General features: G+C 44.4%; 1 protein-coding gene across 2 annotated transcripts in view; it reads left to right on the top strand.

The window, feature by feature from the left end:
• LOC6608587 (Krueppel-like factor luna) overlaps positions 1 to 9,694 on the top strand; it is a 113,311-nt gene extending 103,617 nt beyond the window's left edge. For both annotated transcript variants that reach the window (XM_002033285.2, XM_032714166.1), the window contains exons 3-5: positions 1,273 to 2,560; positions 2,622 to 2,768; positions 8,827 to 9,694. In XM_002033285.2, the coding sequence (XP_002033321.1) occupies positions 1,273 to 2,560; positions 2,622 to 2,768; positions 8,827 to 9,002 (1,611 nt within the window). In that variant the 3' untranslated portion in view covers positions 9,003 to 9,694. The remainder of the gene's footprint in view (positions 1 to 1,272; positions 2,561 to 2,621; positions 2,769 to 8,826) is intronic.
• The last annotated feature ends 3,150 nt before the right edge of the window (positions 9,695 to 12,844 follow it).

The following is a 12,844-nucleotide window of genomic DNA, read 5'->3' as shown; positions in this document are numbered from 1 at the left end:
TTTTGATAGTACTTCCCTTGGCCACCTGCCACCCACCCATCACCCCCCGAAACGCCCCTCGAAGGCCACCCAAAACAATATATCAAATTGCTTTTGCATTGCGCGCATGTAACATTTTATTTAGATTTCAGCTCAAAGATTGCCCCCCGCCAGCATTGTCTGAGTGAAAATAAAAGAGGAAAAGCGGGCGGGAAATGCACCGGCAGCAGCAACACAAACGGCAGCAGCAGCCGCCCATTAATCATGTGTTGTGTGTGCTGAGGCCAAAACCGAAAGTCTAAGCCCGATCCAGAGACCCTCAGCCATTATCCCGATTCATAAACCCTTATAGTTTTCCCTGTTCTCGGGCGAGCTCAGTGCTACATTCGTGGCAGAAAGGGTTGCGCAAATTTATGTGTTGCAATTATTTTCTTGAAATAACACTTAAAGTGATTTACGCGGCGGGCATGTGTGAGATCCGGAAAAATGGTCAAAGCGGGCCCGGCTCAACCCTTCTGCTGATGCGGCTGCTTATTCCGACTCATTGGTTTTCTGCGCTTTGCATCGCACTTAATAAGATTTGTTAGCAGCCCAAATCAAATTGGGATTCCTCGTATTTGAACAGGGGTTCCCTACAAATGGCCGGCCAAATTGCCGTTCATGTGTTCAATTTGTGGCTGACTTGGGTGACTTTAAGCGGGTTGCAGGACACCGAAACTCCCCCAAGTCACTTCCCCCAAAAAAAAAAAAAATACCCGCCCCTTATTGGTAGCAGTGCATCGAAGGGGCGTGGCAAGTGCCGGCGGCATGTTTGCAGTTTGCTGTTTACCGTGCGCACACCACTTGCAACGAGTTGCGAAATGAGTCCGCTCGAGTGGAGCGCAGATCAAAGGTACCTCCCGCCGGCGGCGCACCGTCCACCCATCCAACCGCCCAGTCAGCCACTGAAGCACCCATTCCAGCGAATCACCTGGCGGCGGCCCCTTTCATGTGCACTTAATTGTCGCCTCCATTAGGCAAAGTCAGGCGCCCGAAAGTATGCAACCGGCAATAAATCCAATGCGCAAAATTATTACCTGTAATTGCGGCAGGCATAAAGCATAATTTGAAATTTATGTTTATGTTTCTGGCCGCGGGCAGCGTCCCTAAATTATCAGCTTAATGTGCTCGAAAATGCTGGCAATGTGTAAGCCAGGCAAATTGAATTGGGCCACAGCAGCCATTAGCCACCCTAACCGCCCTAATGGACCCACATTTTCATGAACTTTCGCTTTTTGCTTCCTCCATTTGCAGACCTGCTACGAACTGGAGCGCTATCTGCGAGATGAGCCCAAGCTGCAGAAGAAGATGCACAGCAATCTGGACAATCCGTGGGACATATTCTCCACACCCGCCCGCCTGCTCGAAGAGCTGAAGATCAAGGAGCAGCACCTGGACACGATCTCGACGACCTCCTCGGTCTCGTCCAACTGCTCGGGCACCTCGTGGGATAGCAATGGCTCCCAGGCACTGAGCTGCTCGGTGCTGGTCAAGCAGGAGCGGATCGACGAGGAGGACGACGACGTGGGCTGTGACGACAAGCTGAGCGCGCTGCTCGCAGCTCCGCCCTCGGCCATCTCCCCCAATCCCAGCATCGGCAGTGCGGGCAACATGACGCCCACCAGCATCAGCAACAGCAGCAGCATCAGCAGCAGCAATAGCCACAGCAATAGCAACGGCAACACCACCGGCAGCAGCAACATCATCGCCAGCCCGCTGAGCAGTCTGGGCAGTGGCAGCACCATCACAGTGAGTTCCCGCAACAGCTCGGCGCCGGGCATCAAGGTACGCGTGGTCCAGGCCAAGAATCACCCGGGCAGCAATGCGAGAATGCACCTGGGGCATGTCCAGGACTTCGTGCTGCCCACGCTTACGCCGCCCTCTTCGCCAGAGTCCAACCTGCGCAGCAACAATTACGCCCAGCAGCTGGAGGCCAACGATTTGGCGGCACTGATACAGCAGCAGCAGCAGCAGCAACAGCAGCAGCAGCAGCTCCATCCACAGCCCGGCAACTCCACACCCGCTACAGCAATCCTGCGCTTCACCAGCCAGAGCAATCCCACAATGACGCAACTGCAGCAGCAGCAGCAGCAGCTGGCCGTCCAGCATTTGAGCATATCGCCACAGGCCCTTAGCCACAACAACATCGACAGCAACTCGCCCAAGAGCAGCAGCAGCAGTAGCAGCAACAGCAGCAGCAATAGCAGCAGTAGCAGCCACAGTAGCAGCAGCAGCATCAGCGGCAGCAGCGACCAGCCAACACACAGCAACATTCCGCGCAGCACCATCGTCCGCCTGACGACGGCCAACGGGAAGCCAGGAGCGGCTGGCATCAGTCTGGCCCGGGTCATCCAAATGCAGAACAACGGCAATGCCAATGTTGCCGCCGTGCTCAGTGCAGCAGCCAACAGCGGCAGCAGCAGCAACAGCAGCAGCAACATCAATGGCAGCAGCAACACCAGCAACACCAGCAGCAACAGCATTAACACCGCGACGCCGCAGCAACAGGTGCTTTCGCAACGGTCGGAAAAGTCGACGAATGGTGAGTTTGGCTAGTACTTGACCCAGTTCGAAACCTCATCCATGTTTTTTGTGACCCGCAGGCTCCTCGAAACCGCACCACCCGCGCCAGCATCACAGCGATCACAGCCCGGACGCCAAGCGGCGGATACACAAGTGCCAATTTCTGGGCTGCAAAAAAGTCTACACGAAGAGCTCGCACCTGAAGGCCCACCAAAGAACGCATACAGGTGAGTCGCCCCGAAAAATATGAATGCACTGAATGAGTGCGGTGAGAAGAAGTGTGTGCGATGTGTGTGCCACTGACAGATCCGAATTTCCAACTGCCACAGTCGGCAATTAAAAGCGTGTGCCCCGGGAAAGGGGCCAGCGAATCCCCAACGCACCTGCATCACCGCCAGCCCCTGCCCATCCTCCTCCTCATCCACCGGTGCTCCTGCCCAATAAATCAGAGGCCTGCGACAACAATGTCCTCGGCAGAGTTCCCTGGGACAGACAGGAGTGACATGTTGCATTGTTTGCGCGACACCGTCCTTTGTCCAGGCTCCACTTTCCACAGCCTTGCAGTCGGGGCGGGAAAACCAGGCAAAAACATGCAATGGGCTGGATGATGTAAACGATGAATGGAGCAGTGGCAGGAGCCGGGTAGGAAGCAAACGGGGTTGGGGCACCGGCAATTGGGCACCAAAAACAACCTCATCGCCTGACAGCAGACGATGCTTGAAATTTCAATAAAAATCGCATAATTCAAACATGAAATATTGGTCACACACACACACACTCGTGCAGCAAGCGTTGAAATGTAATTTTATTACAACCACATTCGAACACGAGAGAGCAAATCTATTGATTTGGGCTCCACTCGGTTGGTTGTGTGCGTGTGCGCTTACAAGAGCTTTGCCAGCGAACACTTAACCCATAAAATAGAAAACCAAAATCCATTTCAAGTTCTGCCAAAAAGTGGGCAAAAAAAGGTTGCAGTTGCTGGCGAACAACATTTGTGCGCATTCAGTTAAAACTTGTGCACTCAGAAAAAAATGGAATGGATTTTCCTAATTTCAAAGGTGTTTCAGTTCAATTGATAGCTAGGAAAACATTTTAGCAAGCACATAAATTAGACATATGTACCACTTAGTTTCAGTTCGTAACCCCATGAAAACTGAGAGCTATGCCTGATTTTTCCATCTGCACAACTAGGAGCTTGCTTTATGAGTTGTGGTAGATTCATTCTTTGTTTTGGCTTGTCAGTTTTCGGCTTGGGGCACCGCAGGGGTGGCACCAACAAATCATTTGGCACGCACTCAAATGCCAGGCAAATGATTTTGCAATGCCGTTGCCAAACCATTCATATCCAAGAGAAGACTGACTTTCTGGAGCGGTGCCGAATCGATGATACCCTGGATAAAGAGCTGCCTCTATGTGTGGGGTTTTGTTTACTTATGCATGCAAGTGTTCCCAAGTCGCATTTTGTTCTTTGCCAGCACAGCCCATGTTTGGTCCGCAAATGAAATTCAGGCCTCGCAAATTTCTCACTCAAGTCGACAATGGTTATGGCCATGTATATGTGGGCTTGTTTGTCCAGTGCCCGAATGTTGGTCAAAGCTACTCGGTTACTGCCGAAATGGCCCCTTGAAGGCGTGGCCATCACAGAGGGCGCATAAGGAAGATTCATGTGCAGCTCAAGGCTTAGGCCCATCCTGCCACTTTGTGGCGAGTGTCAACAGCAGCAGCTTTCTGTGACGGCCGCAGGATATTGCTCAATTTATAAATTTACTTTGGCCCCGGGCCGCTGGGGCTTAACATTTTAATTAACATCGAATTCCGGACCTGCTGCCGCTGTTGTTTGCCCTTGCCACAGGAAAGTCAAAAGCCTTTGGCCCAATAAAAATCCATAACAGTCAAAGTTTTTGCTCATAACTCTCAGTTTATCTTGGGCAAAACCGAAGTCGAAGCCAAACTTAACTGAATATAAGCGCCCTTCCTGCTGTTGGCGCCTTGTTTTGTTGCCTCAACAGCTTTAAGTGTTAATTTTGCCAGGAAAAGTTCTATAGTGTTCCTTGAACCTGAGGAGTTTTTAATTAATTACACATGTTCAACTACTGGCAAGTGCAGCGGGGCAGATAGGCAAACCCCCGGTGAGACCAATAAATCAAAAGCCAAGGTGTTGGCCCGACGATAAGATTGAAACATTTGATTTGGCACCGAAAAGCGGAAAAGCTCGGGGAAAAACGGGCAAAAAAAGAATTTTATGAATGGTGGGGGGGAGCCGGGCGGAAAAAGGAAAACGTAATTATTTTAATGATACCATGGAGACCAGGCGAGGTTTTTTAAATTAAAGAAAACCTAATGAATTACGTTTTTTGCATGGCAAATGAAGCTCAGCTCGGCAGAGAATTTCATTAGAGCGCCTAGATGGAGGATTCTTTAAATGTTGTCGCATTTGAAAAGCGGACGCATGCGAATAATTGATGACGAGCTATTATTTAGTTGCCAAACAGTGTCCTTGAACATTTTCCGGGGGAATTTGGGCGGAACAGACAGTGAAATTAATTTGATTTGGGTTTTCGAGCGCACTTCCTGCATTTCCTCCTGTGGCTTTTGCCATCTATCCATTCCCATTGCCATTTCCATTTGCATTTCCATCTGCCCGTCGCCATTTAATTAGAAACCCATTCGAGCACACTGGCCACACACACACACGTATATATCTATATATATATATTTATCGGCCCAATTGAATATCAATTAAAGCGACATTTGGCGAAATAAAATCCTCCTCGCAAACTTTGGCCACAAACGATTTCAATTAGTTAAACGCAGGCGACTATAAAAGTGCCAGAGTGGCATGCAAGCAGAGTCTGGAAAAGCCGGCAAAACCAGGAAAAGCGCCGAGACGCCGAAGCCGTTAAGAAAAGATTACAAGTGCAATCAAGTGAAAAGACGCAAACAGACCATAAAAATTGTGTTGAGTGCAAAAGCCGAGAAGGCATCGAGCAGCTCCATAAAAAGGCGAGCCACCGAGGAAAAGGGATTCCTCAGCCATTTCCCGACCTCCCGCTCCCCCACCCACCCCCGCTTTTCCACATCGCATGTCCCGCCGGTGCATTCTTTCCTATTGCCGGGCGAAATTAAAACCCCGCGCCAAGTGAAATTTATAAAATATTAACTGGCTCCATTCGCTGCTCCTTTTTCTCCACTTTTTTTTTGCTAAGCGGTTGCATTGGCGGTCCTCCATCGTGGCCGCCTCCTTATTGCCTTTAAACAAGTTACAAGTGCTGGCTTTATGGCCTGCCAGTGCCACAGAATCGCAGCTGAAACTATCAATATATATATATGTGTATATATGCGGACAAACGGCTGAGGTTAAGTTTTAACTGCGTTCGGCTCAATAAATTAACATGGCGACGTCTCGGCGCGATTGGAGGAAATAAAAGCAGGCGAAAATCGCTTAACCCAGTTGCCGATTGCCTTGGCTGGCTGTTTGGCTTTTTGGCGTTTTGGCGTTTTGGCCCGAACCCGTGGAGCTGCATCGCGGCTAACAATGTCAGCTCAGATGACTTGCCATGAAAACTAATTAAAGGGCTGCCGCTGCATTGGGCGGAAAAACGCGAAAGCGGAAAACCATCTTGCTCCACATGCGCGGTCATTGCATACACGTACTTTAGGGCCCGGCCCGTTGAAATGGCCAATATCCAGAGTCTGAGTAATGGCCAACTATTGGGCCAGGTCCGCCGGGTGCTTCAAAGAGGGTAGGGAAAGGGTATGCCGATTGTCTGTTAATATCATATATATATATTATACTAAGTAAATAGTATATTTTAATCAATAGCCAAATTGGATTTACCCGTAGAAAACATACATAATTCCCAAAGCTTAACTCGTTAAGCTTAAGACCAACTTACCACACACACACTTTATTAACAACTCTCATATTTAAATTCTTTAACAAAAGGGTATCCAATTAGTCAGTTATTGGCGCATCGCCTACGTTTTGTTGTTGGCTCGTTTCGGTTTCATTTCGTTTTTGGTTTCGTTTCGTTTTGCCGGGCCACTTCAATGGCCAGATAACACGGCCATTTTGGGTGCTTTATCGCTGCTTTTGGCCCTCGGATTGCCGACCGCCTGCTGCCAGCTCTTTTGCCGTTTAAATGCACTTCAATACGAGACTCTTGGGGGTCGCATCCTAGATCTCTGGGCCTGCACTTTGTGCATTTGACGCTGATTTACACAGCCAGAGAGGAGCGGCAGGATGACTGCAGGGATGGCCAGAAACAGAGAAAAACTGATAAAGAGCGAGAGGAGTGTAGCCAACCAACTGCCAAAGACAACGATGTGTGTGCGAGTGTGCATTCCCTTATTTATTGCCAAATGCTTCGATTCCCAAACAGTTCTGACAACATGCCAAAGTCCAAGTGGCTGTCACCCACACTCGCTGCCATTAGATGCACCTATGTACATACAGCACTTTCCAACACAATCGGCACTCACCAAGGTATTCACCAACGAAATCAACAACAGATTTAGCTAAAGAATAGAACCAATGAAATTAGCAACATTTTCTTAAAGAGGTTTCACTGTATGAATCAAACATATCAAAAACATATTTATCTAGAAAATTTAATATATATATTTGTAAAAATTTAATAGTAATTCACCAATCATTTTTAAAAATGAATTACCAATACCTTGTCCTTGTTGGACAATTCACCAAAATTCCTTACCAGCTATCAAAAACTTAAAAGTTTAAAACAAGTATGATCAATACGAGGGCGTTCACGGACAAATTTATCAAGAACTCACCAACACATATCCAGTATCACACGCACAGTTGCGACTTGAGCTATGGCCAAGTGTAAACAAATGGAAATTAAGACAGCCGGCAAGTCCGAGCTCCGGTCAACGGAAGGGTTGGAAAGCTGGGGAAAATGGTAGCGGGAAAATGGCAGCGGGAAAATGGGAGGAAAGCCGCAAGTGCATAATGTGAAATTGAGCACGGAAATATCACACATTTCCGCATGCATTAAGTTTTAAGCCAAGTCTTTGTGTATGTGTGTGTGTATGGTATGCGTTACAAAGTTTTCCACTCAGCTTTATGCATTTTTCTTGGCTGTCGTCGTCTACTTGCCGGTTATCTCGCTCCATTTTCCATCTTTTTTTTTCTTCTTCTCCAGCGGCAGCAACGGCGGCAATTTCCTGCCTCGGCTGCTGTTTGTCTTTTAAACTGAAATAATTTTCCCATTTTTTCTTTTTTTTTTTATTCGGGGGTTCGGGCCGGGTTTTCGTATTTTTTCAGTGTGTTCGTTCTGGCACTGGCCGGCTTTACACCCCGCTCTATTCAGGTCGTTCTCGCTCTGGCCCTCGCATTTTTAGGTTCCTCTTCGTTTTTTGTTGCTTTGTGTGAAATTACAACTTCTGCATTTCCTTTTCCTTTCGGCTGGCTGGTTTTCGCCATGGCTCTGTTTCTGCTTTTGATTCTGATTCTGGTTTTGGCCCTGGCTCTGTTTCAGTTTCTGTTTCTGGTTCGGGATCCTGCTCTGGTTGGCTTTTGGCGCTACTCGGCGGCTTGTATCCTTTGAGGCTTTTGGCACGCATGAAAAATGTTGGCAAAGGACCGCGCTTGGCACACCGTCCACGCCGACTTTAGCATCTTTTCGTTCCGTTTCGTTTTGGTTCGGTTTTAATTTTACAGTTTTTCATTTTTAATTGTCTTAAATTCCTGACTGCTTGTGCGTTTTGCCCGCTTCACCCGCTCTTTCCACCCCGCCCTCTGTTTACTCGTGTTTTACTTTATGCATATTTCTCGTCCGTGGACGCGTCGAAAAAGTTTTTTCATTTGGCAGGCGCGTGCTAAATAAAAAATGTTTCCCCAAACTCTAGCCCTTTTTTCCTCCCAGAGCACGCATATTTATGCGCTTTATTGTTTATGCTGCAGCAGCGAAGCAGCGGTGAAATTGCAGCCACTTTCTACTGCGGCAGTTTCTAGACACTGGAAAAAATGTTCTTGATTCGAAAGGATTCGGGATAATTGCTCTTACAATAAGCAAAGGAACCGAATGCGGCGATTCTTTGCGGGAAAATGGTGCATGATCACCATTGATATATTGTAATATATACAGTATAAAACCGATATAAGTAAACTCGAATGCAATAAATAACACCAATAGTATACAATTGAAGAATATTCTCTGGACCTATGATATGTTATAAGTTTTTTGTGCACATTTTAGTTTTGCCATTGTGAATGTAACTTATTTAATAAGAGTTTTGCGTCCTTCCTTCCCGTTGCAGGTGAAAAGCCGTACAAGTGCTCCTGGGAGGGCTGTGAATGGAGGTTTGCGAGGAGCGACGAGCTGACCCGCCACTACCGCAAACACACAGGTGCCAAGCCGTTCAAGTGTCGCAACTGCGATCGCTGCTTCTCGAGGTCCGATCACTTGGCGCTGCACATGAAGCGCCACATGTGAGGCGAGATTTAAGCAGGGCCATCCGGAAAAGCCGGGAAATCCAGAGGCGGAGTGGAGGAGGAGGAATCCAGCGGAAACTGTGTGCCATCAAGGAACGATGAAAAACTTGCGTAACGCTAATCAAAACCACTTTATTCGTGGAGCATAGAGGGGTGGGAAAGTAATCCAGGAAAAAACCAACTAGGAAAACATCACAACACAAGCACAAAGATGGAAATTCAAGTTCTCTGATTCCGATTGACATTTGTGTTGCCATTATTGTCGCCGTTATCGTTTTCGTTATCGTATGGTTATCGTCGTTATCGTTTCAATTGCAAATTCGATTTGTTTCAATGCCTTGTTAAGAATAAGTTTAAGCTTTAGCAGCCTGATCGCATTTCCCCATTCACACCTAGCATTTAGCCGCAAGTTCTAAACAAACAGCAAAAATTGTGTACAATTTACCAAAGCTAAGCTGATTTCTTTAATTAGTAAAGCAGCGACAAAAATCCAGCATTTGCTAGGAAAACTACAAAAAAAATAGTAACTTAATTAAAAATAATATTTTTGTTTTCATAATGTGAACACTGCCAAAATGAAAATCTAAAAAAAAGCAAATAAAAAAAAACAAAAAACTAAAAGCTAGAAAAAATATATGTACATGTAAAGAATTATGATAAGTAATTAGTTTCATATGTCAGCATCAGTAAAAATAAACACAAATACAAGAAAAAAGTAAAAGTGCAAAATATGTTTTAAACAAAACGAGAGAAAACAGAAAACGTTGAAAATGCTTATTTTCTTAATTTAATTTTAAATGTATTTTAAGTGTTGCCTAGGTCTGAAAATTTTCACATTTCACCGCACCACTCAAAATTGGAAAGCTATAAACATAAAGTTTATTGAATGCCTAAATTAAATTTAATTGATATTCGGAATATGACATAAATGCAATTTGGTTGCTCTGTTTTTAATGAATATACGTAATTATTTAATGTAAACAATTTCTCTTATGCATTGCCTAAGTGATGGAAAGTATTACGAACACATTTTGATACGATTAACTAATTTAATCAAAATTTGTATTCTCAATCGAAAATCGAAACAAAATTTACCTTCGACTTAACATACAAATTCTTCTTTACGTGCCTCATTAATGTTAATTTAATCAAATCAATCAATACCTTTTTAGCTAAGCCCACATTTTTTCGGAACCCTCTTGATTTGCGGTAGACTTAAAAATTTCATTGGATCTTTTATTTTTTTTATTGCGTGCTGCTTCTTATTTTGTAGTTTATCATTTCCTCATTCTTGTTTACAATGATTTGTTTATTTTTAATTATTTTTAAATAAAGAAAAAGTATGTGAAAAGCGAATGTTTCCACGGACTTATCATTTTATACCAGCACCCCTCAGCAAATGAAACACGACATCAAAGTATACAACGTTGATCGAGATATCGGTCAATCATTATGGTTTGTGTGATGAGAAATTCTGTGATCCAGAGAACAACAACAACAAAATAGCTAAGGCAAAGAAAAGTAATGGGAAAACCAAAAACCAATGACAAGCAGGCAATCAACTGCAGCACACATGCACTAAAAATGCTATAGAAAAACGTATATGGGGCTTATGGTGGGGAGAAGTCCTCTCCAATTGTTCCCAAGAAAGAGGAGCATAAAAGTTTAGAAAGCTCTTCATATATATATATATATAAATGTTTATGTACATACAAACACGAAATACAGTTTGACTCCTTTTCTAGCTTTATTCTCACTGATTGTCGATGATGGGTACAGAATTTTGACGATTTCGACTGCAATCGTGATCGAAATCATTATGTACGGTGTTGCTTGTGCTTTGTGTCATTTGAGTGTTATCGTATTTGTATGTATCTGTATATCAATCAGATCAACTCGCCACAAAACGGATAATCCCAATAGACCCCATGGGGTCCTTCCAGTTCCAGAATCCCGTTTGGCTTCCAAGCGAAAATTGCACTGAACAATACTTATTGAATACGTGAAAATCCAAATCCAAATCCAAATCCAATACCAATACGATGTGTCAAAAATGCTTCAATCAGTTTAGTCTAACTTTTGAGAGAAAACCGAAAACGAACAAAAAAAAAAAAAGAACAAAAGCAGTAAAATAGAAATCCCGAATATATAAAATATTTTGTATAGAAAACCTTTAAACTAAAATCGAAAGCGTAAGGCAAATTTAGATCCTAAAGCAGATATTCGATAGTCACGAGCGCAGAGTGAGCGAGACAGTATAGATATGGATAAACAAGAATATATATATATATATATGTATTTTACAACCGAAGAAGTGTATTTTAAAATGAGAAAATTAAACAAAATTATTGTGTAAAAAGGTAAAACAAAATGAAAGACTGGTCAACGAGGTGTTCCGCGTTTATGCAACAATTGCAAAATAGAAAAAGTAAACAAATATATATATATATATATATACATATATATATGTACACGTACGAGTGTAAGAGATTTTGAACCCGAAGGATTAAGCTACTGTACTCCCAATAGCATATAGTGTTCGATGTGCGAGCCCATTAGAGCGATTAGTTTAAGACCCACTCGATCATTTCGATTATCCGATTCGGCAGCAAAACTACGCATACGTAAGAGGGAAGGCCTTGCCGCGATCCCCCAATTAAAGTTAATGAAGTACGAATTTTAAGTAACGCTGAATGTGAGTCTAGAGAGTACTAAACCGAAACTATGGATATATTTTAATGTCTACACTTGAGCATTTTACATCGGCTAACTACCCGGGGTCTGCCTTTGCGAAGTCAACCAGCCTGGAGTCTGGGGGCCCTGCTGCTGAGGGAAAATCTATAAACATTTTCTACAGATTTACAGCCGAGCAAAACAAGCAAAGGCAAGCGCACAGAGGCCGGAAGTCAGAAGTCGCAGGGCAGGAAAATATTTGGCAGCAGGCACACATAAAAATAAATAAAGTATACTAAAACTAGAGTAAATACATTTTAATTTCGTTTAGAGTTTCGTTTGCAAATGTGCTTAGCAATTTTCCCGTTCCTCCCCCGTTGCCAGCTTCCCCCACATTTCCCTCCACACGGAAGCGGAATATCATAAGCGTTTAGTTTAAGAGTAGACTAAATGGCGCAGGGCCAAGCTTAGTATAGCAGAAATATATGGAAGGAGATAGGCATATACACACACACACATACATGTATAGGGTCTGAAAATGGGAAATGGTATCGGTAACGTGGGCAAGGGTGTGACAGGGGGGTAGGGGATCTGGGAGTCTGGGGAAGGAGAGGAGTAAAACATTTTATGTAGGCAAATAAGGGCATAACTCGTAAAAGATTTTGTGTATAGTTTAGTGAAATGAATTAGTTTAATGTTAAATGAACTCAAAAGGAAACTACATAAAAATATATGAATATATACATCGGATATGGTATTAAGAGAATATACTTAGTGCGTATGGCGAACCTATTTACTTGGCAGTTGTGTGTGTGTGTTTGAGTGTGGGTGCGTGTGAACTAAATTGATGTGTATCTGTCGAAGGGACGAGTCCGGCGAGAAGAAGTCAGTTTTTTGGAAGGATTATGCAAAGCATCTACAAATTAAGGCACAGCATTATAAATTACAACTAATGAAGTACGTTTATTTAAGCTACAAACGCACGAACGGTTACTAAAGCTAGAACGGTGATGGAATGCAGATGAGGCGGAGGTCATAGGTCATAGGCTTAGAGAAGTGGGGGCAACTCACCTGGTAGTAGACATTTTGGGGGGCAGCAAGTGGTGATTACTTAGGACTTTTACGCGATAACTCGGTTTAGCCCTTCCTCGTTTCTGTACATGATCGCAA

Source organism: Drosophila sechellia, chromosome 2R (assembly GCF_004382195.2).
Source record: "Drosophila sechellia strain sech25 chromosome 2R, ASM438219v1, whole genome shotgun sequence".
Classification (NCBI taxonomy): domain Eukaryota; kingdom Metazoa; phylum Arthropoda; class Insecta; order Diptera; family Drosophilidae; genus Drosophila; species Drosophila sechellia.
The sequence above is the reverse complement of the archived record's forward strand: the minus strand, read 5'-3'. Positions and strand labels throughout refer to the sequence as shown.